We start from the raw sequence: 27629 nt of genomic DNA on the forward strand, positions 1-27629 counted from the left end.
AAGAATGAACCTGGCCGAGATGTAAATGGCTTCACTTCTTGGGGGCAGGAGGGCGTCCCGGCTCCCGGCCCGGGGATGAGTACGGGACGTGGTGCCCTCCGGGAGGGCTGGCACGAGGCTGTTGGCGCCGGTGTCCAAGCTGGAGCAGGCTGGCACAGGAAAGCCGCTCCGGGCGCCCTGTAGGGCTTGAAGAGGTGCCTGCAGCAGTACGGGAACCGCTGGCAATAAATCTGAGCCAAAGTCCCGGAGTTAGGGGCACATCTGAAAAATGTCATCGTTGCCACTTTGTCCCATCGCAGCCCTGCCTGGGGATTTACTGCGCAAGGTCCCCCGTGCAGCGGCGCTGGGCGCGGTCGGGGCTCCTGGCCCCGGCGTGGTGCCGCCGGCGGCTGCCTGCGCCGTGGGTGTCGGGGGGTGCTGCGGGAGTTGCTCGGGTGGAAAGGAGCTCCCCAGGCGGGGGGGTGCAGGGAAAGAGCGGGAAGCAGCTGCGCTGAGAAGCGCGGAGGGGTCGCGCGTGGCTGTTCACAAGGGCCTGCCATTTCGGGAGGGGCGTGGGGCGGCTGCGGGGGTCACCGCTGCCCATGGAGCGGGAAACTGGCACCACGGGGTGCCCCTGGCCCCATGCACCCCTCCTGGGCCGAGGCGGGATCTGTGGGCTGGGTTCTCGATGCCGCGGCAGCAGAGGCGCACCCAGGGCGCAGGGCTCTCCCAGGAGTTCAACCCAGCGAGCCGGCGGCTGCCGGGAGCGCGAGGGGCGAGCGTGCTGCGGCCCCAGCCTGTCCCGCGGACCCTGGCGTGGCTGCCCACAGCCTTGTCGCTCCTTAGCATCCATCAGTGAGCGCTGATTTTAGTTATTTCAAGTTACATATGTTAGAAGTAAATACGGTTTTCCTGACTTTGTTTCCTGCTGGGGTGGGAAGTCGGTCAAGTGGTTTCGTATGGCCCAAGGCACCCCCAAGCCCAGCATGGGAGAGAACATGCGATGGAGCGAGCAGGGACCTGCTGCGCGCGAGCGCTCAATCCCAAGGGATCTCCGAAGGCCGGGCTTCTCGGGGGGAATGCCCAGCATTTTCCCCCAGTCAGCCCCCCTGGCAGCAAATGAGCGGGTCCCTCCCGGAAGCCCTGGCCAGCTGTGCGCACATCTGGAGCCAGCATTTTGCAGAGCCGGCGGCGCGGTGGCCACGGCAAGGATTCCCCGGGTGCAGAGCCCTCCTGAAAAGACCGCTGCAAGGTTTCATTTTGAAAATGCTTTAATAAGGAAGTGTTGACAACACCGTTTTGCAAAATGTAAAGGTAACTATACAAATTCTTAATACAAAAAGAATAAATTAAAAGCAGATCTTTTTTAATTCTGCAACTTTTTCTACAACATACATATTTTTTCCTTGATTACAGTTGAACAGAATCCAGTAAAATCATTTTCCATGCTCTAAAGTCAATTTCAGGAGAGACCTAATTTTTTTTCTTTTTTTTTTTTCTTTTTTTAAACTAGAGAGTCCATTTTACACAACTTGTAATAAAACTATTGACATTAATATATATGTAAAACTTTACATCTAGTTAACTAAGCAGTAACTGGTCATCTGATAGCACCTGAATGGGGATCGGCTATGCCTGAAACTAAAACTAATACAGAGTGAAAACAAATGGGACTGTTTCAACATTTTCCACACTCGACTGCATATAATATTATTTAAAAATAAACCCTGCCTCCCAGCGCGGCCCGGGGCACGGACCGTACGCCCGGCTCCTGGCTGAACAGAGGGAGCGTCGGACGTGGAGACCAAGAACGCAATTGTGGCTTTATGTCAGATGGAGCCTTGAAAAATAAAAAAGTAAAGGAGGGGTCGAGTTGGTAGTCAAGTGCTTGTATATAACAGCTATGTATATACCCCTCCGTGTTATACTTAAATATGTTAATCTCATATGATTAACATTTTATGTACATTTGTGTTTAATTGAATTGAGCTAAACAGTAAAACCTGTTTTACTTAATCTGTCTTTACTACCAGACTGGCTGCTCACGTGTGCCTTGATTGCAAAACAGAAAAGCAGAACACAAAGCAAAACTCAATCCGTTTCTAGAAAGCTTTTTTCTCTACTCGAGCCTGTTTGCAATTCAGGCTAACCGTTCTTTTTTTTTTTTTTTTTTTTTTCTCCCCCCTAATTTCAGGGCTGCCACCTTTTAACCTTTGCTGCAAAACTGCAGATCTGGTCTTGGAGGAATTAATGTTTCTTCCTGTAGTGCCCAGAGGCCTCGTAGTGCCGCTGTTGTTGAATTCTTTTTAATTAAAAGAAGGTACACAGAAAAAATTAAAAAAAAAAACCAACCCAAAACCACTTACCAGGGAAATTAAAAAGAAAACAGACAGTTGCTCAGAGCCCCTAAAAATCTGTGGGCTAAATTACTTGCTGCTGCTTAATTTGGTCCTGTTTAATCCTTTCACTTTAGCTACTGAATCTTATCAGTAAATGTCACTAATTGGTACTATCTCTTAGCCAGCTAAAAATCCAATTAGGAGCTTGAAATAATTCCCATGTTAAAGACCCCAAAGCACAGAGAGATGGCGAAAGCAGCATTCTGCACGTCCAGCTGCAGGGTGCCATCCCGGCGCTGTCTGTTCTTCCAGCCATCGGCTACCGGGCTCCAGCCGCTGCCGCGGGGGCTCTGCTCCCGCGCTCGGCCTCTGCGGCGGCCCAGGAGCCGGAGGCTCGCGGGGCTCGCTTTAAAACCCCTTGCCAGTGTAAAAAAGCGTGCTCTTCCCCCCTGCCCCGAGAGAGAATTCCTTTATGCTTCGTGTGTCAACATGAGAGTTCCTTTCCCGGCTCTGCCGCGGGTTTCCCTGGACAAAACAGCCCTCGGCGCCCGTCGCTGCCCTCGCCTCTGCCCGGCCGCCTCAGCAGCGATGCGGGCAGGCGCAGGGAGCCGGAGCAAACGCTTCTAGCATGTTCACGTGAGCCCCTTGCATGGATTTTTAGAAACCCCGTCATCTTTCCAAGCCTAATTACGAAGAACCCATTCTCTTTTAAAGCCTGGAATGCAGTTTTCCAGCAATCTTAATACCAAAAGGTGTGGCAGCCCCCCAAGTCGCAGTGTTTAATTTTCAACGTTTCGCCTTACTTTGTCTGGTAGACGCTGTTGTTATTCTTGGAACACACGCACGCACACACACTCGCACTTTTATTTTTTTTCGTTTTTCCTTAAACTAAAGCTAACTTCAGTTTCTGCTTTTCACAAAGTAACCCCCTCCAGCCATTTCTTTTAATGCCTTTCCCATAGGAAATCATCGTTTGCACGCACAAACGGGGGAAGGCCGGGTGCCTCCCCCCATCCAGTGGCAATAAAAACAGCATAGCACCGCAGTGAAGGCTAGACGTGCCAGCTTCAACATCCACCTAGAGTGTGCACTTGTTCGTTACAAAAGTGTCTTTGAGGCCTTTTAAAGTTCCATGGCTTGACGTGTATAAAGCATTGCTCAAAAGTATGTGTAAACTTGCAGCTCCTTCCGTGACGCTCTCGTGCGATTCCTTTTGGTATCAGCAGGCCGCTCGCGCTTGTGTCCAACACCTCATTTAGTTGCTTCTCTTTCTTGTGGTCGCTTCTTGCAATGGGAAAATTTGCCGAGTCTGCTGGTTGTTAAACCGCGCTGCGGAGCCTTTCTGCTTCCCGACAGACCGGTTCTCCCACACGGCAGTACACCCGGGACGAGCCCTTTGCTACACTGGTGCTAACGAAGGGAAGATGAGTGGAGCAGATATGTTAATGCAGCTTTACCTTACCGTGTCAACTGGATTGCGATGCGCTTTCCCTTTGATTTCACCTTAACGCTTTGTGCAGAAATAGATTAGAATTTATTGGCTGTATCTCTTTGTAGGGAGGTTTTTTTGGCAATTTTTATCTTCATCAGATTACTACAAAAAACCAAACTAGCACACCCCCAACCTCTCTCTGTATTGGTGTGCAACCTGTGCCAGCCACAGAGATGCCGTCAGTAGCAGCACTTGCCTCTGCTTTAGGTAAAGCCTTTGTAAACCTCGTTTGTCCAGTTTAACCGTAGCTTGTCGACAGTGATGCTGTGATACCAGCCCAGACCTCCAGTGCGGCTTCAGCACAGGGGGTTACTTTACTTGCACGCAGGTGGGCTCAAAGCGAAGAAGGAAATGCTGTTTTACAGGAGGTGGTCGTGTCTGCCTTTGAATTAAATGAGAGGGATGTTCTTGTCACAAGAACTCGCTGAGCAAACTCATCCTGCCAACGTTGGTGTGGCGATCTTTGGCAGTGCAGATCTGATTGCGAGACTCTGACGCATCTTTGAAGTGATGGGATTTTACTGTTTGATAACAGATGCACTTTCAGAACTAGGATATCCATTTCTCAGCCTCTGCCCCATTTTGCCCCCCCCCCCCCCCCCCCCCCCCCCCCCCGAACTAATGCTCTGTTGGCTTCAGATCGCAGGTCATGGAAATCTCACCACTGTTACGTGCCGCAGAACAAGATTTGATGTAAGCCTTGAAAGGCTTCCATCATTTCAAAGGAAAATCAATTTTTAAATTGCTGACTATTAAGATGGCTGCTCATCTGCACCCGCTGCCCCGCGGGCCGTGGGAGGGACATGCACGGGCCCGGCAGTGGGATGCGCTGCGGTCCGTCGCTGTCGTGGTGGATGTCTCAGGGCCAGTGTTCCGTGAATGTCATCTTGAATTGCATCGTGAGAAAAGTGCTTAGAGTTGAAGCTGGTGCTGGGTGACAGTGCATCTGGGTAAGGCAAATGAGAGGCAGTGAGGTGATCTCAGAATGGCATTGATGTGATCAACTTGAGGTCAGGGGTTCACACTAGAGTCCCAGGCTTGGCTTTTTCCTGCCCATACCACTGGACATCTGCTAATTCTGGATAGAGGGGAGAATCCAGGAAACAGCTATCGTTGTAGCTCCTGCAGGAGAAAGGAAACTTCATTAGGACGACGAGGGCTCCTGGGAAGTTCAGCCATGGGCATAAAGCATCGTATTATGGGTGGGGAGGAACGCAGGATATTCACACTCGCACGCTGCAGGTACCCCCGGAGCTGACGTTCGGGGTGGGCTCAGCATGCAGGGCCCTGCCTTTGCCCCATGTGCTCTTGCCTGGCAGTCCCGTCCCCCCGCAGCAGCGCAGTCTCTCCAGGGTTTGGATGATGCCTGAATGGCAACAGGCAGAGCTGTTGTGTTTTCAGCCCGCTGCTGGCCAGCAGCAGGGGCTTCGTGAAGGGGATGCGCTGCAGGAGAGCAGAGCGGCTGCTGGAGGGCCAGAGCTTGTGGCCAACCCCATCAGCTGTGTCTGTCCCACCCCCACGGCACCACGCCTGCCTCCGCTTTCTCTGTACGTGGCCTCTGCCCTCCGGGGGTACAGCAGCAGCGCTCTGCCTTGCCTGAAGGGCTCTGTCTTGCTTTCCTGCCCAGCAGTAAGCTGGGGTAAAGAGAGTTTTAGTCGGATGCTCTCCAGGGAGCAAGTCTGCAGAGCAGCCCTCCTGGCCACAGACTGTGGTACCTAGTGGGAACACGGGAGGAGGGTGCTGGTGCTTTCCTGTAGCACTTCTGCTCCGTGCAGAGGCTCGCGCATCACCTGGCAGTCCCAGGGTTACGGGGCTTTCCAGGGATGAGCTAGGAAGCAACTAGTGAGAGGATGCCAGGTCCAGTGTGGAAAGGACCGTGTTTTGTCATAGCTAGTTTAGTCCTCATCTTGTGGCACCTCTCTTGACAAGCTACTGCTTCTTTTGCTGCGTGGCTTTTTGTTTGCTTGCACAGAGCAGACGAGACAGATTATGGGAATTGTCTTTGATATTTATCCCAAAGCTCCGATCAGGGTCAGCTCCTGGCTTAGTCTGCGGAGCTCCTTGCCAGAGGAAAACACTGAGGTCAAAATCTTGTTGATATTTTGAAAAGCGACTGCTCTATCTGCACGGTAATATTCAAAAGTGATGTCTCTCCCCCTCACACTTTGATTTTAACCAACTTCCAAACCAGAGATTGTTTTGAGGCCAAAAGTGGGAGATGCATTTTCTTTCTTTTTACTGTAGGATTCTCGCTCCTTCCTTGGCTCCCTCCCTGCCTCGCAGGACTGATCTCGCATCTGATGCAGTCCCGCAGTTCCTGCTTTCTCTGCCCTGGTTTCCCTGGGACCGGTGTCTGGGAGGAACCTGATCAAGGGCATCACGGTCTGCATGTTAAAGAGCCTTTTGTTTCCCAGCTCTGTGCTGGAGTACGGAGGTTTATGGTTTATCACTAGAAAGCTGGGCTTGAAATACTCGACAGATGCCAGCTGTGAATGGTTGTAGATTCAAATGAGAGTGTCAGACAGCGACAGCAGTTTAATTAAAATAGAAATACTCTGAGGGTTTTTTTGTTCTCTCCACCCTTCCCTCTCCGTCTTCCCACAGGAACTGGGGCCAGGGTCGCTCCTTCATTCCATGAAACCTTGCTGCTGCTAACAGCCTCTGCTTCACAGCTCTGCTCTGCGGTAGGGAAGGAGGAGAAAGGGGTGCTTGGTGCCAGGGCTGGAGCACTGCTGGGAGCTCAGACCACGTCCCCCGAAGCCCCCGTTTACCCGAGCTCGTCTCCCTGCCATGCTGCTCCCAGACTCTCCCCTCGGCACTTTGCCCACGCTGCTTTGAAATGTCCCCACACACAAATTTGTCGCTATCGCCTGCTCTCTGTGCCCGTTCAACCTCTGCATGAATGCAGAGCGCGCTGGCCCCAAGTCCTCTTTCACAGGGGAAAGCGCCCCAGCTAAAAACTTGCTGAAAAGGCACAGAGAGGGCTTCGAGATGCTTTCAAGTTGTTCTTCCAAGAGCTGAAGGAAGCCTTGTTGCCAAACAAACAGGCACACAATTAAAAGGGCTGCTCCTCTGGGACAGCGGGATGCCGGTTATTTGCACTGTGTTCACGGACTGTAAGGCAGAAGGATGAAAGAACAAAACGTTCCCTTACTATACCTCTATTCATCAGTACTTTGGTGGGTTGGAGACTGAGACTCATCCATAGTGGGTGAGTTGTCTGTTGCTTCTCTGAACAAAGGAGAGCACAAAAGGAGGAAAGAGGAGAGAGGAAATGTTAAAGAAAAGAAGTGACACAGACATTGTTACGAGCTTATTAATCCAGTGGGGAAACAAGTTGATGAAATATCTTTAGAAAAAGTTAGTGAGACAAAAACATGTTGGGGAGAACTGTCCATCTTTTGAGTCATGCTGGGAGGGCACAGCCTGCTCCTGCAGTGGGGGAGTTTGTGTTGTGCATCTAATGGCAAACTATCTGCTCCTACTGTATTTACACATATGCCTTGGGTGTTATGCTCAGGCATGAAATAAGTGCCGATTTGTCTCCAATTCTTTTTGCACTGGTTGTTGGTGCAGGGCCTAAGCTATAAATCTAGAGAACTTCACTTTCACCAGCTGAGAATTTGGCTTGATGCATTTTTGCTAGGAGAGACAGCGTGCAGGTATTTTCTTGAATGGAAAAATGAGAAAAGTCGGGATTTTTCCAAGCAGATTTCTCAGCTGGCTGCTCCCCAGTTTTACTTCTGATCATCATGGAGATATTTAGAGGAATTAGGATTGGGTCGGAGACTGAGACTAAGATGTGAGTCTAGACTCAAACCCTTAATAGTGGAAATTTCCGTGTACAGTGAAGATAGCTGCCATTTTGCCTATCTTGCGATCCCTTGACTTTTTGTGAAGTGGGACCTGTTCTAAAGCTGGAAGCAAATGCAAAGACCATGTGAGGCTGGATGTCAACTGTGTGAATTTAAAATCCAAGGCAGGCCTAAAGGCGTTGTGGTTATGGTTCTCCTCATCTCCATTTTAAAGTGCAGTCACGAGCAGTGCTGGAGTAAAACCAGAGGTCAAACTTGGTCATAGGTGACCAGAAGAAATTAAAGAGCATGAGATTTTCCAGTGGCTGCACAGTGAAATGTCTGCAAAATTACCAGTCCCAATTCACAACTCGGGATCATATCTGTTTTCCTGCTCTAGGGCCTATGGTATTTTGAGGACCATAGTCTGAAATTTTCTAGCTGATCTCACCAAACTCAATTTAGATGCAAAAATCTGGGACGTGCTGAGTTAGACAGGACCTGGAAATGATCTTTATTTCATGTGGCAGGACAGAATTACAGGAGGTTGCTAGAGAATACCCATGGGAGCTTGCAGAAGGTTTTTTGGTTACTCCTGGAACTCCCTGCCTCACAAAATGGTGCCAAAGAACCCAATTACTGTATTTACATGAGTAATGGCTACCTGCACGTAATGACTCACGCACGCTTTGGCGAAGCACGTTAAGTTAGTGGTGGCTGATGTAGCTAGAAAAAAGATGCACGTAATAGTCATTAAGACACATTGCTGGGGAGAACCTAGCAGAAAAACGTGGTTGCTGCACACACAAATATGATAGGCACCTAACTTTGCCTTTACAACAAAGATCTCCTGGGTCTGGACAGCAGCATGATGGTTGCTAAAAAAAAAAAAATCAGCTATTTTGACATACTGAAAATTGGAGGATGGAGAGCATCCAAGCAGGAAGAACCTGCAAGGCTTCTTTCCCTGTGGATCCGGCCCTGCTTGGAGCAGTGCTGCTGGGTGCAGACGGCACTGCCATGCTGTGCTCAGCCTAAACTAGAGCTCCACTATGAGAGCATGGGTGGGAGGCTGGAAATGGCATAGGCTATTGAGCATCTGGAAGATGTTCCCTGTATCTGCGCCCTCCCTTTGCTTGTGTGCAGGGAGGTGCTTCTCACCGGCACTGAGCGAGGTGAATTCTCTAACCCGATCCTACAGACACTCACCCAGTCTGCCATGCGAGAATGTGGTGGGGACTGCCCGGTGGCGTGGCTGCTAGTTCACTCGACGGTGTTGAACTCCTCTGGCTGTGAGGTAAGGCAGCTGAAAAACAACCAAAGGGTGGAGAAAAACAACCGGTGAGGTGAGGGCGCAAGGGTCAGGGTGGTTCAGAAGCATCAGCTGGTCAGACCAGCAGAAACATGTCTTGCTGTGAGTAAACACAGCCTGGGAGTCAGACCTCATCCTGTTCCTGGATGGCTGTGCCCGAACGCGGCACGGGAGCAGCCAGCCTGGTGCTGACGCTGCTGCGTGTCGCGGGCTGGATCCGTCCTCAGCTCTGCAGGAGTGCTTTGTTTCAACCCGGACTCTCTCGAGCCCTGCCTGGGAAGCACCGCACCTCTCCCATCATGAAAGCTAATCCGTTTTGCTGCTGCGGGGACTGGCACGGCCTGGCTGCGTATCTCCATGGGACCTGAAATGGAGGAGCCCAGCCCATCAGGCTCCGCCTCCTGCTTCCAGGGGTGGTGGGAGATGCTCTGTGTCCCCAGGAGCCAGAGCTGGCACTGGCGAGAGTCTGGACAAGTACACTGCTTCAGGTGCAAGGGAGGAAGACAGCTCTGCAGATTTCAAAAGCTACAACTACCTTTCACCGTGCATCTGTAATAAACTGACGTTCGGCTTTGCTGACCTTACTACTATGGGACCAGAGGAAGGATTATCTTAACTTCAGTGAAGACAGAAGCAAGCTGAACTAAAAATGTACCATTGGCAGTGGTTCTTGGGGGAGTTTCCCTGGTGAGAGTCTAACTAAGAAATCCACCTGACTGATCATTCCTCCTCCTCAAGTCCATAAAGAGTTGACCTTCTGAATTTAATATATGCCTAGAAGTATGATCCTCTTTGAAGGACAACGTGAAGTTCAATAGACCTATCAGCTAGGGCTAATCAGCTAAAATGATGGATGTTTCTACCTGGCATCCCCTTCTGTGCTGTTAAATTCTTTAGCTGCTGCCAAACGACACTTCAAGAGAAAAACAAATTTTAATCTGCTCCTTGGAGCTGACAGCCCCTGAGGTCAGCATCCTCCCACAGCTGTAACTGGGAGCTGACTCTGAACGCAAAACCAATCTGTGCCGCCAACTGGTCACGACAAGCTATGATTACTGAGCACACTTGCCACTGTGCTGCCCAGATACCACATTTAGACGTAAAGACCCAGCTGGGTGGGAGAACGGATGGACTGCCAGCGGTTTTTATGTGCTCTCCCCCAGCCCCACCATTTTCGTTTCTGGATTACCTAACTGAACAGGTACGGTTTCCAAAGCTAAGCAAGGCAATGCTTTCCAGTGTTCCAGCATTTTGTGTTGCTGGGTGGAACAGAAATGCTGCTTAATCAAAGGGGGGAAGACAGATTTTCATATGGAGACACAGGACGGTTCCAGCAGCTACTCGATGGTGTCTTGGTCCACACCTGGGCCTCCTGCGAGTGTGGGCATCACACATAAATCAGCCTCTTCTCGGGCAGCTGTTGGTGGCCCACAAGGAGCCTGGTGTCAAACCGCCTCTCTGACTCCATGCTGGAGTCTGCAGTGAATACAAAGCGTCGCTGCTGTCAGCGTGGTGGTCACCGTGGACTGGGCACGATGCGGGGGTGTCAGAAGGCCAACAGCCAGCACGGGTGGACGATGCACGGTCTGCTCATGGAGGCCGCAAGGACCTGCGGCAAGCGAGGCCAGAGCAATGGCGTCCCCCACGCCAAGCCTGAGGCATGTGAAAGGGTGGGGATGGGCACGGTGCACACTCTTGATTAACCAGCAATCCTGTCTACGCGGGGCTGGATTCAGGTTTTTAGCAAGTCCTTGATCTATCTGAACGGGCTTGTCCAGCAGTGACTGATGGCCAGTAAATATTTAACCTTGGACTGTTTCATAACACATAGTGGCCTTCTCAGTTTAATGAATTTGACTGTTTTCTTACCATTTAATATTAACAGCACAGAGGAGTGCAAAGCTCTGTACATGACAGAGAGGCGTAACACTGCACAAACTTAAGCGCTCTGAATTTCAGGATATTATCAGCACAGCTACTGGAGCTGCATGGGAAAACCAAGTCTCAGCAGTGCACAAAGATGTCATCGCTGAAACATCTTCGTGGGGGGTGGAGGGGCTGGGATGCTCCCCACTTAACCTTTCTCATGCATTTGGTGTTTCACTGAGGACATGCATTCTCCTAGTCTGTGCTGAGCCCCCGCTTGCTTCATCACCGCCCTCGCTGTGATTACTAAGAGCGATTCCCCCACTGCGGTTTCTCCATGTTTGGCCCCTAGTGCCATCACCCAAAACCCAACTCTGAGGAAAGACCTGGCAACAACGGTGGTTTGGTCCCTCCCTGTCTTTTGAGTCCGTCATTGCAAAGTGATGATTTCCATGGAAAAAAATTCTCACCCGATGAGTGTCTCAGACAAGGCTTGCCCCCCAGTGTTACGCCTACAGGCTTAGTGAGCAGCATGTGAAGGCCAGATAATGTGCTATGGTCTGGCATTGCTCTCCAACCAGGGTGTAACGTCTGGCACGAAACCGGGCTGCGTGAAGCCCCCATCCCTCCCGCCCCTTTGCCCGGGACCGTCTCTCACCTGATGTTGCTTTACACATCTGAGGCATTCTCGTGACCCGGCTGTGTGCCACAAAGGTGCTTTGCGAAGATGTGCTGTACTGGGAGCTGCTGTCCGAGGAAGTGGAGCTCGTGTGCGAGAGGCGGCTGTGCTCCTTGTGGGAGGCCGTGGACCGCTGGTACCAGAGCCGCAGCTCGTCTGACACGGCAGTCCTACCCGAGCCTTTCTCGTGGCCCTCCCTGCCCAGAGATGGAGTCCTTATGATTTGGGAGCGGGAGGGGGTGAGCCTGACGGAGTCCACTTCATCCCCGTGCCAGTTCTCCTTAAACATCCCCCCCGCTGTGTAGGAGTTGGAGGTTTTGAATTGTGCTTTCACGCTGTAGTGTCCCTCCTGGTCATTCTCCAGGCTCCGCACCACCACGGGTGTGGAGCTGCCCTCGATGTACAGGGGATACTCTTTGATCCTGTACTGGGAGGAGGGTTGGCTCTGGCTGTGCAGGTAGACGCGGTGGTGCCCTGTCCCGTTCCTCGCAGCCAGGTTGGGCATACTCCCTGAATTGGAAGAGACCAGGTTGCCCGCTGATTTGTGCCTTTGCCTCTGCCGCTCTCTGGCTTTTGACGGGGAGTCCTCTGCCAGGGTGGAGTAGTTGGGGTTCATCTGAGCGGGGTAGTAGTGCTCAGAGCTGGAATGGCTGGTGCAGGAAGAGCAGTCGTCCATGGGGTCAGAGCCGTTACTGCTACGAGTCCTTGGGGTGTAGAAATCGGGGCTCCCTGTCTCATTTTCTGAGCCAAGGAGCTTGCCTTGCGACTCCAAACTGGAGCTCCGGTGTCTAAAGTGCTGAGCTAAACTGTGCAGTCTGGTTGGGCTGATGTCTACTGACCTGCAGGTACCAGGAAAAAAAATCCAGGCTGGTAAGACAACAGGACGAAGCACTCCCCATCCCCTTCTGCACACAGGCCAGCTTCACAGGCAAAGGACTATAAGGGCACTGAAAACCTGGACCCCTCCAGCACCACATGGGGCTGCCGGCTGCAAAGCAACCTGCTTCCCTGCTGCAGGGTTTGGGGTGATTAGGTCCTACACCTGTTCCTCTCCAGTCTCCTTGGTGGTGGCATTCAGTCTGCAGCACCATGTGGGACATAAAACCTTGCCCAGCCCGATTCCTCTGTGGCTTGCCACCCTGGGAAAGACCCAGTCTGAAGGGCAAAACCTGGGGCCCTCAAGCCCCAGCTTTGCTGGTGCGGCCCTGTAGCAGAGCTGTTCGAATCAGCACCATCCCTGTGCTACCAGGTTCACCTCGCTCCAGCTCTGCAAATCCTGAGACCTTAGCCTCAAAGGTGGTGGGATTCCCTTGCAAGTGGCTCATGAATGTCCTGCACAGGTACAATCCCCCTGGTGCGAGACAGACAGACAGACTGCCCATACTCAGCCCAGAATGCAGTGATTTCTCCACTGGCCTTTGAAAAAATCACCTCTGTCAAGCAGCTAGGTTTTACCAGGGCCCAGCTGTGGGTAGCATGTGTAGGACTGTCAGCAGGTCACAGCCCTTCAGGCAACCACCCTGAATCACAAGTTTTCAAGGCTCAATTCACGGCCAAGTCTGGGTGGTCTCTAGTCATCCCAGCTGTTTGGAGAGCTTCAGCCATCCGTTCAAGGAGCAGGAACACCCCGCGATGAGTCACACACCCACGTGACAGATGGCCAAGGCCAGAGCATGCAGCTCATGAATGAACCACAGACTGAGCAATGGTTGTTTCAAACACCCAAATAGCCCCTACCCGGTCAAGGCCACTTCTCAAGCCCTGTGCCAAGCTCGTTTCTCACTCAGCTTGGCACCAGTGTTAACAAACACTGCATTCCTGAAAGGTACTCTCAGCCAAAAACTTGCAAAAAACTTAACCCAGGGCCTTAATGCCTTTGTGTCGTCTCTGCCCGAGTCTGATGTGTTGGCATGACTCTTGATTTATGCCAGGCTAAATGGTGTTAGCACTACCCCTTAGGGCAGGACACCTAACGGCACACAGCTTTGGCTCAGCCCTGCTTCCCACAATGTCCATGGAGTTTGCCACAAGAGCAAACCAGCAATGAAGCTGAACAGTTTCTAGAAATCCTGCTGAAAATTCGAGTCAAATTGGGCCACATAAAATCACCTCCCTTACACACTTCAGCTCTTTCCTCTGTCAACCCTGGGCTTATTCCACTGCCACCTGGATCCTCGGGTGGATTGCTTTATACAGGCTCTCTCTCCACACAGGATCACACACATGCAAACTTTTTATCTATGAGGGAGAATTAAGACTACCCAACATTTTGTATCAGACAGGAAACAACATCAGCAGCTGGATCCATGCAGGAATTTACTGCAGAATTTAGCAGTAGCCCCACATCCCTTTTAGAAGTGGTATGGGATTAGCAGCGCCTATAAACAGTCCCTGAGATGAAAGGTCCCAGTGGAAGAAACGCTTGATTACTTTTGAGCGGGAGATGAGGGGCAGTATCACATTTATCTGAAGTGATTTCAGGACCTCAGTTCAGGAGAGATTCCCTACTGGCAACAGTGCTTGAGCCTCTGATGTGAATAGGACTGGTTTGTGTCCTTTCCTGAACTGGGAATTAATTAATATCTTGGGGGAAGGATAAGGCAAAGAATACTTATTTCAGGGTAAGCAAGGTGAGACCGTAGCCGGGAAGACTTACCGCGTGGAGTGGACGTAGTGCGGACTGCGTACCCGTAGATCTGGTGTCGACGGCATGCTGGACTGGGAGTTCCAGTGGGGAAGGCTCCGGATGGGGCTATTCTGCAGTGAGCTGCTCCCTCCTGCCTCAGCACAGCTCCCGGTGCTGGGGAACCGCTTGTGGCTGCTGCAGAGCAAACACCCCGCTTCAGTTCCTGGGCAGGAATTTGGGAAAGGGGCTCCCACACTTCTTTCCAGATCTTAGGCATGTGCCTGTGATCTCATGGGGGTGAGTGGGAGTTGGGTCAGCTGCTGCTCTGAGCTGGGTCTCGGAGCTTGTGCTTCTGCAGTAGCCAGAGGTCAAGACCAAGCCCTGTCAAAGCCCTCATATGATCCACCATCCTTCCTTTCTAAATGTGTTTTAAAATAACAGAGATACCAAGCAGCAGTCATGTGGCTGCAGCCTATTTTTATGACATGCCTATTGGCCAAAACACCTAAAAGTCTCCTTTTGGTAAGGGACAGCTTTGTAAATTTTGACAGGGCTCACACCTGTCCCTCCTAAAAGCAGAGGGTATCTCTGTGACGGAGCTTCAAGATAGCTGGCTCACCTGGAATGACTGTGTGAGGAGCGTTTCTTGACCTTCTCATAGGGTTCATCCAAGGATGACTCGCTCCACATCTTGGGTTTGATGGGGGACTTGTCATAGTCATTGCGGTGGTAATGCATTTGGCGGAGGCCTTCCAGCGACTGCGGAGGAGGTGGCCTGTTGTGCAAGGGTGGCCGGGGAGGGAGTCCTTTGTGTGGGGACTGGAGCGGGGATATTGTGCTGGTGACCTGAGAATCCTCTGTGAAGAGAAGAAGGGAGAGAGGTGATGGCTGTGTGATACCTCCGATGGCAGCGCAACCCCGGGGGACACCATCACACCTCCAGGGCCTGCTCCTTACCCCACTTCCTCTGGTTGCGTTCAGGAGCAACCTGAAGACCTGACTTTCAGAAGTGCACCAGCTGACATTCCCGTTTTGGAAGGGAATGGCCAGCAAGAGTGTGTGATGCATTAAAACAATTGAAACCTTAACAGAAAATAAGAGGGCATTCTGGGACTTTCTTTTGAAATAATTCAGAGCAGTAACCACGGCAATACTCACTGCTCCAGGCCTGATCTCTGACTACAAGTTAGAGTCAGGGGAAACCACTCTCAGTCTGGAGCATTTTTGGTACTGGGAATTTTGGGTGGATTATTACACAGAACAGTTGCTCCATTTTGAGGGTCAATCATGAGTTCACACATCCTTCCCTGTTTCCTTCCTGCCCTCTAGAACATATGGCAGCCAACATACCATCCTCGAGAACAAGGGCATCCGAGAGGGAGCTGTCTTCACTGGCAATGTTTCCTTCTGAGGGGAAGAAAATACAAAGATGGTCAGATGGTCCCAAGAATCGCAGTGACTGAGTGCTGAACTGCACCGTGATCTTTGTCCACTGAGTCTTAGCCTTAAGTGGTCACCCACGTCTTCCTCCTCACATAGCCGAGAGGCAAGATTCCTGTAACAACTGACTCAGCCCACTCTCAGTCTTGGAGGGCAGAGCTGCAGGCCAGATCTCTCGCTAGCAGGCTGCCTTTCAAGGAGCTGCTAACTCTTTTCAATTAATGGGGATTAAGACTGAGGCACAATGGAGAGCTGAGATCTCCTTGGTGTGCGCACGTCTGAGCTGCCTCCCCCATCCCGTGTCCTGACGGCTGTCTGTTATCCCTGACTGCGGTGCAACTTGGTACCCAGGTCACAAATACAGCAGCTCTAATCTCAGTTCCTGCTACAAAGGCACGGAGAAAAGCTTTGCAAGTCAAAGGGAAAGGGCAAAATCAGCCAGGGAGAAAGAACCACAGCAGAAATTTAATGGATTTCATGAAAAACCAATCAACAACCCAGTAAACCATAAAGTGTCCTGAGAATTACATTGTAAAAAGAAGAAAAAGAAAAAAAGCATTTGAACACAGCAATGACACCGCTACCACTTTGATTTTACAGATGCCTTTCAGCTAGAGAGCTCACCCCAATCTGCTAACATTAATTACATTTGTACAGCACCACTCTGGAGGAGACGTTAACAGAGCGATTTTATAAGTGAACAAAGGAGTCACAGTCTGCTTTCCTGACACACTTATAATCTACAGTGCAGCACTGCTTCTTGTGCTGTGAACCAGCACATCCCTAATGCACGGCACGCAGCCCAGGCACCCATCTGACAGCACACCGGTACGGGAGAGGACAACCCAACTGCCAGCACCCGTGGAGTCAGGAGAGGGAAGAGGAGGGAGGGAAAATCTGTGCCTCAAGCCACGAGTTCAAGGCAAGAATTTTGCTCCCTTCCCTCCGCAGACCCTTCAGCAATGCCGTGGGTGCTGAGCCCCACTTACCCTCTATGATCAGGGAGGCTCTCTGGGTTGGCTTCTTTCCAGATTTGATGCGATGCTCATTGATAGCATTTTCAATCTCCTGCAGTTTCTTCAGGGCATTCAGGTAGGAGGTCTTTCTCTGTTTCTTCAGCTTTTTGCTGACGTTTGGGTCGCTCGCCAGGCGCCGGGCAGCCTCCGTGATCTGGGACTGGATGGCAAACTCCCTCTCCAGGCGCTCCAGCTCTGCCTCCTGGGGAAAGGCAAGTGGATTCTGGCTACCACCAAACTCTCCCAGCCCAGCTATGGGGAAGCTCCCCCTGAACCTGGCCAGTGGCCTCCAACCAAGGCTCTCCATCAGCAAAGCATCCACAATTACGATGCTCCCCCCATCTCAGGCCTCTGTGAGCATACCTGTCTCACCTTCATCTGCCTGGGAGCACAGCTGGTGGAAGGGATGACCCATACAAGGAGGACATGTGTGCTCCAGCCCTAACCCTGCTGTGCTGTTTGGCTTTCCATGCAGTTCAATATGGACTAGTTCAACAGTGCTCTACTGCTGACACATTCATCCTTTTACACCCATCTTATGGGTAACAGCTGCCTCCTGCCCACTCCTTCTCTCTGTTTACTGTCTCCAGCATTCTCCTAGAGGAGCTGACAGCTCATGGCTTAGGCACGTGTACTGTTCACTGGGTAAAAAAACTGGCTGGATGGCCAAGCCCAGAGAGTTGTGGTGAATGGAGTTAAATCCAGTCGGTGAGTGGTCACAAGCAGTGTTCACCAGGGCTCAGTTTTGGGGCCAGTCTTGTTCATTATCTTTATCAGTGATCTGGATGAGGGGATTGAGTGCACCCTCAGTAAGTTTGCAGATGACACCAAGTCGGGTGGGAGTGTCGATCTGCTGGAGGGTAGGATGGCCCTGCAGAGGGACCTGGACAGGCTGGATCGATGGGCCGAGGCCAACTGTATGAGGTTTAACAAGGCCAAGTGCTGGGTCCTGCACTTGGGTCACAACAACTCCATACAACACTACAGGCTTGGGGAAGAGTGGCTGGAAAGCTGCCTGGCCGAAAAGGACCTGGGGGTGTTGGTAGACAGCCAGCTGAACATGAGCCAGCAGTGTGCCCAGGTGGCCAAGAAGGCCAACAGCATCCTGGCTTGTATCAGGAATAGTGTGGCCAGCAGGAGCAGGGAAGTGATCGTGTCTCTGTACTCGGCACTGGTGAGGCTGCACCTGGAATACTGTGTCCAGTTTTGGGCCCCTCAATACAAGAAGGACATTGAGGTGCTGGAGCATGTCCAGAGAAGGGCAACGGAGCTGGTGAAGGGTCTGGAGCACAGGTCTTATGAGGAGCGGCTGAGGGAACTGGGGTTGTTTAGTCTGGAGAAGAGGAGTCTGAGGGGAGACCTTATTGCTCTCTACAACTACCGGAAAGGAGGTTGTAGTGAGGTGGGTGTTGGTCTCTTCTCCCAAGTAACTAGCAACAGGATGAGAGGAAATGGGCTCAAGTTGTGTCAGGGGAGGTTTAGATGGGATATTAGGAGAAATTTCTTTACTGAAAGGGTGGTCAAGCATTGGAACAGGCTGTCCAGAGAGGAGGTGGAGTCACCATCCCTGGAAGTGTTCAAAAAATGGGTAGACGTGGCACTTTGGGACACAGTTTAGTGGGCATGGTGGTGTTGGGTTGACAGTTGGACTGATGATCTTAGAGGTCTTTTCCAACCTTAATGATTCTATTCTAGTTTTACTTTCATTAAAAAATAAACCAGCCACCAAGCCAGGAAACATGAAATTAATTATTACATTACCCTTAATTGGTTTAGTGGTGGACTTGGTAGTGTTAGGTTAATGGTTGGACTCGATAATCTTAAAGGTCTTTTCCAACCTAAACGATTCTATGATTCCATATTTGAGCACCATTTGATATCAGTGCTATGTATTGATGCAAAGCTACAGCTTTAACCTTCTTGACAGGTTTGCTTGGCACCCACCAAACTCTCTGGGGTAAAAAAGCCAAAGATGGGCTAATTCCTCCCTGGTGTATGGCCGTCAAAATCCAGGGAGAGTATGTGCTGAAGTAATTACGGGCTGCTGCAACTGATTGCACCAGAAAATTGTCTCCTCAAGTTACAAGCCAGGAGGGTGATTTCAGAGCGAGCAGTGTGTAACAGCGAGCTTTGTGTATGCCAAAAAGGACTAGTGGCTCCAACATTAGCCCTTGCAGGTCTCAGCTCAGTTTTTAAATGCAACCAGGGGTACCCTGGAAGCTACCTACTGATTTTTAGTTATCCTCCAAAGTCAAGGGATTTAGGCCAATTTATGCCAATGCAGAAGCTGATACAGAGCTTCCTGGTCTGCACCAGGACCCCAAGCTGTGAGGTACTTGCTAATCTGCTATCTGGCTATCTTCCCCACCTCGATGGAGTTTTTGGTGTTAGTCTGCTAGAAAGAGGAACACACTACATTGCAAATTAGGGAAAAAATGACGAGCTTTTTTACTTCTAGTGAATGGTGGGAGTTCAGATTGCAAGTACTGACAGTCATATGTTCATGGAGATCCCCATTACGCAAATTCAAATCCTTTCTCTTCGTTTAGCAGCGGCGTATGCTGCAAGAGCTGGTGCTGTGGGAATTAATCAGACTGAAGTCGTTCTCTGAAGTTTTTATTCTGGGCTTCTGGCTTAAAAAAAATCCCTTTGCTGTCAGTGGTGAGTCAGCATTGCCTTAAATCTACAGTTATCTTGCCCCTCGCTTTACTGAGGACTGAACCCACCCTGCATCTTTTTAACAGATCCCTTTTTGCTTTGAAGAGTTTATAAGCTCTATCAGTGCCAAACTTATTAAAAGTGAATTTGACACCATGGAGTTTTAAGGCCTGGAACCTGGTTCACAGCCTTCTGGCAAATTCCTTCACAGTCAGGAATTATAGACCAGGTAGAGGCGATTACCAAAAAATACAATAGGACCCTTGCCGGCAAGTCTTGCTCTGACAAAGCTCTTACTAAAAGTGCAGAGAGTTTGATGTGAGCGGTCATTTCAGACCTTCACAGATTCAGTTCTAAATCATTCAGTGTATCTTAGAAAAAACATATTAATTCTCCTTCTGGCCTTAATTGTCTATTTCAGTGAGGCCACTCTAAATAAAGCCTCAGAAAATGAGGGCTATCATCTGCCTTCAGATGGAAGTGCCTTGCTTCAGGTCCCATCAGGTTGGTAATAACCAGTCCTGGATTTACGTGACTGAGGGACTATTTCACCTTTTGTTTTAAATTGAGTTTCTAGTGTTTGCACTTGCTGAAAAGTGCATGAAAATCATCGCTGGCCTCTAAATGCTCTCAAACTGGCAGCCAAATAAACACAGCTCAACATCATTCGTCGAGAACAAAAATTTATGGTTTTCAACAGTCTTAAAGTTTGACAGATGAAAAGGGAGGTGGAGAAAAGCTGAGTCAGCGTGCTTGGATTGCTGATGCCAAAAGGCAGAGTGCCTGCGATGGGGAGGAGCTGCTTTACCTTCATGCTCTCCCCACCTAACCCTGCCACTGGAGTAAGGAGATTCCTCACCCGCTGGCCCCAAAAGCTGCCTTGTAGTAGTAAGATCTGGGAAGCTGGAGACCAGGTTATAACTGAGCAGCCAGCAGACTGCAGGGGTTTTAGGAGTAACTCAGTTAAGCTATGCTTCCCTTTGAAAAGCTTAATTAAATGTGCTAGTTCATGAATATTTGACTTCGGTGGAATTCCTCTCCCAGGCTCCATTGAGAACAAAACTAAAGAGCTCCAGCTGTTTATTTTTTCAGCAGAAGGAAAATGCCAACAAAACGACAAACAGTTAATTCCCTGGCTGAACGGAGCCTTAAACCGTGCAGTCACACCAGCTTCAGCCTCTCCTCTTACAAAAATAAAAAAGAAACTCAAGACTGGAATATACACAAGTGTCTGGAGACAAATGCGTCTCTGCAGACAATAGCTTTTCTGTGAATCCGGTCCCGCCTTACAGCTGCTGCAGGCCTGTTTTCACAGCCACGGTTCAGGGCACTGACCCAGCACATTGTGGGAGCAAGGGAAGAGAACAAACACTCCTTGGCAAACTTAGAAAAACATAATTCCAGCTCCCCATAGGTAGGGGCGAAGGCTCTTTTGTTTAAGGACTGGGGAGCAAAATGCTTTCGTCTTGCTGTTGCAGGGCTAAGATGGGTAATTGTGATGCTTTTCTCCCCATTAGGGGAGATCTGAATTTGGATTGCTACTGAAGCAGAAAGCAAGTGGCTGTTTGCAATAACAACACAGGGCAGCAGCAGGGCTCAGATGGCTCAAGGGGCTCCTGCTGTACTCCCTACCCACACAAGTCACTGCACGTGGTCACCAGAGTGCTTGGACTGTCATAGTCCAGTTGGTCACCCAGGCTATTTCTGTTACCTCTAGCAAAGCCAGGGCTGAACTTTGAGGGTTTAACCTTTACTCCGAGTCTGAACTCAGGGCACCAACTCGCTGCTTCCCTGTTCTGCTGGATATTAAAAAAAAAGCACCATGACCAACTACAGTCATGTAAAGCAAAAATGACTGTGAGACTGATGGTTCCTATGTGATGCATGCTGGACGTCTTAAGACACTGGAGGTGGGGACATGGGGCTGGAAGGGAAGGGCACAGCCTCACCTCTCCCTTAGGCAGGATTTTCTGCTCATCCAGTTTAAAGGCAGTTCCTATTCTTCTCCTTACAATAGGTGGCTCCTCCCCAGGATCTAGGGGGTATTCTCGTGGCAGCTTTCCTGTGAGCTCCTGTAAGCACAAAATGCTGTTAGTGATCTGGGAAATCCTGCAGCAGAGCAAAGCACAACAGCGCTCTTGAACTGCGACTGTAAAATGACAGGCGTTCATTAACAACACATCCACTTCAGCCAGCTGATAAACATAGAGGAGAGCACCCAGCTCTGCAAACTCGTCCCAGGACCTGACACTGAGGGTGGAGAGCTTTTCTTTAACCTGTACATGAATAGAGATTTTTGTGGCCTGCCCAGGGTAGGTCTGTAGGTGGTGCCCATCCCTAGGGCGTTGGGGCCTGAGGCTGAACAGACTGCAGCACGCATGCTTTCATCTCTGCTGCAGCGTGAGCAGGAAAGAAGAGTTTCTATCTGCTAAGCCACTTCTGAGAAGGGGTTGAGCAGATCCAAGAGCCTTCACACAGGATGCAGGTCTGCTGAGTCAGAAAGCCCCACTGGCAACAGCCATGCAGGTTATGACCTGCACAGAAAAACATTCCCACCTGATTCATGATGTGTCTGAGAGGAATGCAGTGAAAATGGCCACTAAAAGCGGTGCCTGGTACCTCATTACCTGTCTGATAACACTTCATGTATCAGACCCCCTTCCAAACTCCGGTGATGTCATGGGCAGCTTTGGAGCAATAGTAGATGATGCTTTGTCAGAGTGATGGGGTCATTTGCAAAGATTTGTTCAAAATCTGAAGCAAACCCCACAGAACTGAGGAATATCTGGAACACAGGAAGCAGCAAGTGCCAGTACTGATGTTAATGCTGTGCTTTTTTTTTTTTCCCCCTGGACTACACAATACAGCCACACATATCTGAATTGAAGGCATTCAAATGCCTACAGAAAAAGGCAGGAGCCTCACTAGGAGCACAGCCCGACTCCTTGTACTCAAAAGTCTGCCCATGAAGGACAAAAGGCTTTTGTGTTCCTTAGCATCAGCCTTGAGAGGATCCAGCTGGCAGAGTAACCTAAATCATCTGAATCCCAAAGAACAGCAGCTGACCTTAATGCGAGTGCGCAGCTCAGGCCCCTGCCTGCCCTGGCCTCTCCCCTGCTCCCTAATGGGGTTTTTCTTTCTACTCTTTTCAGGTCACTAGGAAACAAGGACCCAGCCTTTTCAAATCCTTCCTTTAAGCAGTTCCCAGCAAAATGGGCTTGCAGCACAGCTCTGTGCTGACGTGCACAACCCCCTTTTGCGAGAGGCACTGTTGCAATGTCTCATGAGTCCCATTCCGCGCTGCCCCTCCAGCCCATGGGGTTATTTCAGCTTTTCTTCTGTAAGGCGTTCTTTCTAGTGTGATGTGGCTCTAAGCACTGCATCAACACACAGATTCCTGTATTGTTCCTGAGGGAAACAAGCATATTTTCTTTATAACCCCTAACTTAATATGAAGCAGAGCAGTGGGGAAAGAGTTAATATCTTCTGTAAAATGCCCAAGATTGGAACAGAACACAATGTGGGCTACCATGCTGCCACCATAAACTGCAAAGTATTCACAGGCATGGTCCTGAAATGTAATCTAAATTAGTAAGTAACTGGAGTAATGATGGCCCGAAGTAACCTGATGCCTCTGTTATGAATGGGTCTGGCCATGCTGACTTGATTATGCCCCCACTTTTAACCCTTTTTTATCTCCTCATTTGCCGCCTTCTCCCTCTGTTTTGGCCATTCCCATGCCAAAGCAGAAAGGACGAAGGGCAGCCTGAGAGGAAATATTTTCAACTGGAGGCTGCTGATGGATGAGCTGTAGGGTTCCAAGACAGGGTCAGATTCCAAGTGTCCATCAACTGCCTCTCTTGGATCATCTACAGAAAGCACGAACGCTTTCTACCAGCTCTTAAGGTGCTGACAGATGGGCTCTGGCCAGCCTTGCTGCAGCACGTTAAGGAGATATTGCTCCTTACCACTGGCTCCATGCCCCAGCGGGAGCTTTTGCCTGCATCCCGGCTACTCGCAAAATGCCTGAGGCTGCACCGCAGATGGGGCTGGAGTTAAAGAGAAGGCACGGGCACATCCTCCCCGGCATGCGTGCTGCTGCAGGGCATTAGTCATGGGCAGTCAGGCAGCGTTCGCTTAGGGTGGTAAGTTCCTCCAGGACAAGTAGAGCCCTGCAGACGTTGTCCATCAGCCCCCAAAGAGCGCATGACTGCTTCCTGCAGATGATCTTAGCTCTGTACTCGATGGACTTACGAGACTGGATGTGGTCCTGCGACCTTTATCAGCACAAGTTGTTTGCTGAAGTCAACCAGGATTTCCCAGGTGGGAAAGGATTGCTAGTGTGGAGTAAAGGATGGGAACTGGAGCAGCAGAGATTTCTGCTGACTTTCTTTGTTGATACGTATTTTCCACAGCCTACTCTTGTTGGTGTTAAAACTACAGACTAATTGAAACAAAGTGCAATGAGAGCTGGATCAGTGACGTATTTCCCCCATTTTTGTCCAAGGCGAGATACTTATCAAATATTAAGCAATAACTGGCAGATCTCGGTGCCACTGTCTGTAGCCAGCCTCCTGTTGTGTTACACATCAAGATTTATTGTAAATTTTTGGTAAACAAAGGAGAATTGCTGGATGACCCAAGTCTATGCTGCTGCTAATCTTCACACACCTGCAGCACGATTGTAACTTCCTCAAACATTAAATTAATCTCTAAACTGGCCTCCTGTGTACTCCAAGAATGAGGTTGAAAGTGAGTGGGAAGGTTATAAGATGAGTTCCTGAGCTGTCCTACATGTCCTGGGCTGACCACTGTGGTTCCTCTTCCCAAGGTCTGCCACCACACTGCCACTCCTCTCCGCAGTGCCAGAGCTTATTGGATGAAGGGATTCTACATGGAAAAGATGAGACCTTGTCTGCTGTACGTAAGAATGTGCTGCAAGAGGAAAAGCACGTAAGGTCAGGCCTGCTCCAAGAAGAAAGTGTATGAGCCTGTTTTTTTTTTTTTTGCTAACGAAGTCAAAAGCATTTGAGAAGTGATTACCAGTACACAGGACAACCTTCCTATGCCATTTAGGTGGCTGCATATTCCCACCAATGTCAGTAAGAAGCCTGGCTGAATGCATCTTAAACACAATTTCAAACAGCAGGCATGGATGCTGAGCACCCTCCTAGGCCCAAGCCAACTGGGTACCCAACTGACATGGGGTCCCTTTCTCTGGGGGAAAAATGTCCTGTGACATTGCAATCTGGAGTTAAAACAGCTGGACCTTCCTGAGGCCTTTGTACAATGGGCTTTGCAAGAGGTGACTGTGGAAGGAATCTCTTCTCCTGACTCCACACCACCTCCAAACAACAAGCATGCTATAACAATGCAAGCAACAAAGTACAGGTTATAAAATGTCCATTGCCTACCGCTTCTCGGAGACACAGTTTCTTTAGCTCTTCCAAGCGTTGGCGCAGTGTCTCTTCCAAAGCTTCTTGTCTGGATTTCAGTGCGGCCAGCATGTCTTTCTTGGCAGACTGAGAACTATCTGACTCCTGGGAACCTATCAATAAACAATGATTTCACTAGGCCAGCTGACAGCAGAATACACATCTGGAGTGCTTGTAATTTTACCAAAGCCTGGATGCAGTCCTTCCAAAAAGAAATCAGACTATGACATGAAGCAGGTGTTACCCAGTCATGTTTGTTTACGGCAAATTCTTAGTGTTTAAGCTAACAAACAGAGATTGGACAGTGGGGCACACAAAGACATTTGTAATAATTATCCAGAAAAATAAAAGCAACAAAATTATTCATGTAAAGATCCTAGGAAAAAAAGACATACCGTTCCCATGAAAGTTCCCAATGTTTACGAAGCCCTGGAGATGCATTTTTGGGAAATTAAGCCTAGGAGAAACCATTTGACAATACAGCCTACTCCTTAAGAACTGCAATTACCCTAGTAGCAAACATTTAATTCAATCCACTTACAGTGCCTGTTTTATGAAAAAATGTAATGGAACAAAATTACCTAGCAAGATTCCTGTAAAACACACCAAGACAACAATAACCCATAGGTCCTTCTGGGATAGTAGCTGTTTCTTGTGAAGACGTAGGTCAAGATATTTAAACTGGATTTAAACTTGTCTTTTCAAGTAGAAATTACCCAGTAAATTCCACTGAAGTAAGTCCATGCATTAAGTCAGACTCTGTTGCTCAGGTGTCATGACAGCATTTGTAACTTCAGCTCTTTAGGGGAACTTATTGGTGAGGTTCCTGTTTTTCTTTTGGTTTGGGATGGTGCATCAGTAGCTATCCAAGATCTAGTATCTCGAAGAAGGACCAACGTTGGTTGCATCCATTTTTTGGGTCTCCAACTTGAGCACCTGATTTTTCAGGATGTGCTTAGCATTCACTCTCTTTAATGCACCTCTGGGCTCAGGGATGAGTTTATAGTGAAGTCACTACTTTGCTCCAATCCCCTTGTTTGCATAAGCCGAGTGCATCCTTTCATCACAGAGTAAGGACATGAAGGTTATGGCCATACTGTGAGATGAAAAGCAAGCTCAAGAAGGGGTAAACATCATCTCTACAGGCTTTTCACTCATATCACTGGCTGTTGTGCAGCTACAGCTATAGTTCAAAGCATCCACCTTAGGTTTATGGAAAGCTGAGTTCTGGTATCTGTGGTGGATTCAGCAGGAGCATTCCATGTCTGTCCACAAAGGACACTGAGAGCTACAGCTCCATACACTCTACACAGACAGCTCTGGAGCTCAGCCTAAGTCTGCATCTTATCCCTTTTTAAAAAACTCCACACTGGGTCTTGAGCTGGGCTAAAGAGATCGGGCTGCTGTGGCTAAGGCGTTGCTGTTGCCTCAACAGAAGTGTCTAGGCAAGTGTCCTGGTTTCAGCTGGGATGGAGTTAATTTTCTTCCTAGTAGCTGGCACAGTGCTGTGTTCCAGATTTAGTAGGAGAAGAATGCTGATAACACACTGATGGTTTAGTTGTTGCTAAGCAGTTCTTACACCAGTCAAGGACTTTTCAGCTTCCCATGCTCTGCCAGGTGCACAAGAAGCTGGGAGGGGGCACAGCCAGGACAGCTGACCCAACCTGGCCACAGGGCTATTCCACACCATATGGCGTCATGCTCAGGATATAAGTGGGGGGAGTTGGCCGGGGGGCAGCAATTGCTGCTTGGGGATGGGATGGGTATCAGTCAGCAGGTGGTGAGTGGTTGCATCGCTTGTTCTTCCTGGATTTTGTTCCTCTCTTTTTTTGTTGTTGTTGTTTTCCTTTTTAGTACAACTTACTAATATTATTATTATATTTTATTTCAATTATTAAACTGTTCTTATCTCAACCCATGCGTTTTCTTACTTTTACCCTTCCAATTCTCTCCCCCATCCCACTGGTGGGGGGAGGGTGAGCGAGCGGCTGTGTGGTGCTTGGTTGCTGGCTGGGGTTAAACCACAGCAGTGATCTAAGGTACCTGAGATGTCTTCCACAGGCTGGCAGATGTGATACAGGACCCTGTGAGACCCACACTCTTTTGGACTGGCAGTGGGATACTCTAACCCACCTAAAATGGCACCAGACACCTACATTTACACAGCTAGATTGTGCCCAGTGCTTTGTAGGGACTTCTTGTGGGGTACTGTAGGTTTATGCCTGCAGAAAAGCCTGACTCAGCAATGCTTTCAAGGGTGTTCCTCCTAGTTCTCAGTGGTTGCTCTGTGGTCTCAGGACCTGCTGTCTCAGGGTGACTCTGCTGGGCTCTCCCACCTCTCGAGCAATTGCACAGAGAAAGCAGACCTTTATTATCTGCAGGAGTCAGGTATAACAGGATACTACATGGAGTTTTCTGTGCACCTGTAGGATGGGGGTGAGGTGGGGATTCGAGATACATTTATGGCTTGGCCTCCAAGTGTACAGTGAAGACACTCAGCCCAAGGAGGCTGAAAATGTTTCGAAGCCATTTCAGAGAACTCTGGAAGGAACCTGGGAACAACTCTTTGTTTTGGCAGCAAAACAGAGTGAAATTTGTGCTTTCAGCTTCATCTTTCATTGCTACTATTCCAGCAGACCGTTAAAGCTAAACTGAAAGACGACTGAGGTAATCCATGCCATGAAACAGTTCTGCATTGGCCCAGGGGGAACAGAGAATCTCATGGATCTTTTCCACCACTATTTTCTGCAGCTTTCATACAGGAAGACAGCTGGCACTTATTCTGTGAAACGCCACCCCCCTTTGTTACACCTTTTATTGGGCTGCCCTGAAGTAGGGGAGGTGGAAAAAGAGCTCTCTAAGGGTCAGCCAGGTTGAGCATCATCAGATAAAGAAGGACAACCTCATGGTAAGATGTTTGTTTAGTTGCTGTAGTCATCCTCATCTCATTTGCATTTGCCCTCACAGAGCAACAAAACTCAATTCTGCAAACA

At 49.6% G+C, this 27629-nt stretch overlaps 1 protein-coding gene across 1 annotated transcript in view; it reads right to left on the reverse strand.

Moving 5' to 3' along the window:
* Positions 1 to 6971: 6971 nt before the first annotated feature.
* FRMD4A (FERM domain containing 4A) overlaps positions 6972 to 27629 on the reverse strand; it is a 209071-nt gene continuing 188413 nt past the window's right edge. Inside the window, exons 15-23 of the mRNA XM_075715136.1 lie at positions 24616 to 24749; positions 21151 to 21273; positions 16517 to 16745; positions 15438 to 15494; positions 14707 to 14944; positions 14118 to 14282; positions 11441 to 12300; positions 8814 to 8910; positions 6972 to 7041 (exon numbers count right to left, since the gene is read on the reverse strand). Of these exons, the coding sequence (XP_075571251.1) occupies positions 6972 to 7041; positions 8814 to 8910; positions 11441 to 12300; positions 14118 to 14282; positions 14707 to 14944; positions 15438 to 15494; positions 16517 to 16745; positions 21151 to 21273; positions 24616 to 24749 (1973 nt within the window). The remainder of the gene's footprint in view (positions 7042 to 8813; positions 8911 to 11440; positions 12301 to 14117; positions 14283 to 14706; positions 14945 to 15437; positions 15495 to 16516; positions 16746 to 21150; positions 21274 to 24615; positions 24750 to 27629) is intronic.

This window comes from Pelecanus crispus, chromosome 1, assembly GCF_030463565.1.
Source record: "Pelecanus crispus isolate bPelCri1 chromosome 1, bPelCri1.pri, whole genome shotgun sequence".
Classification (NCBI taxonomy): Eukaryota; Metazoa; Chordata; class Aves; order Pelecaniformes; family Pelecanidae; genus Pelecanus; species Pelecanus crispus.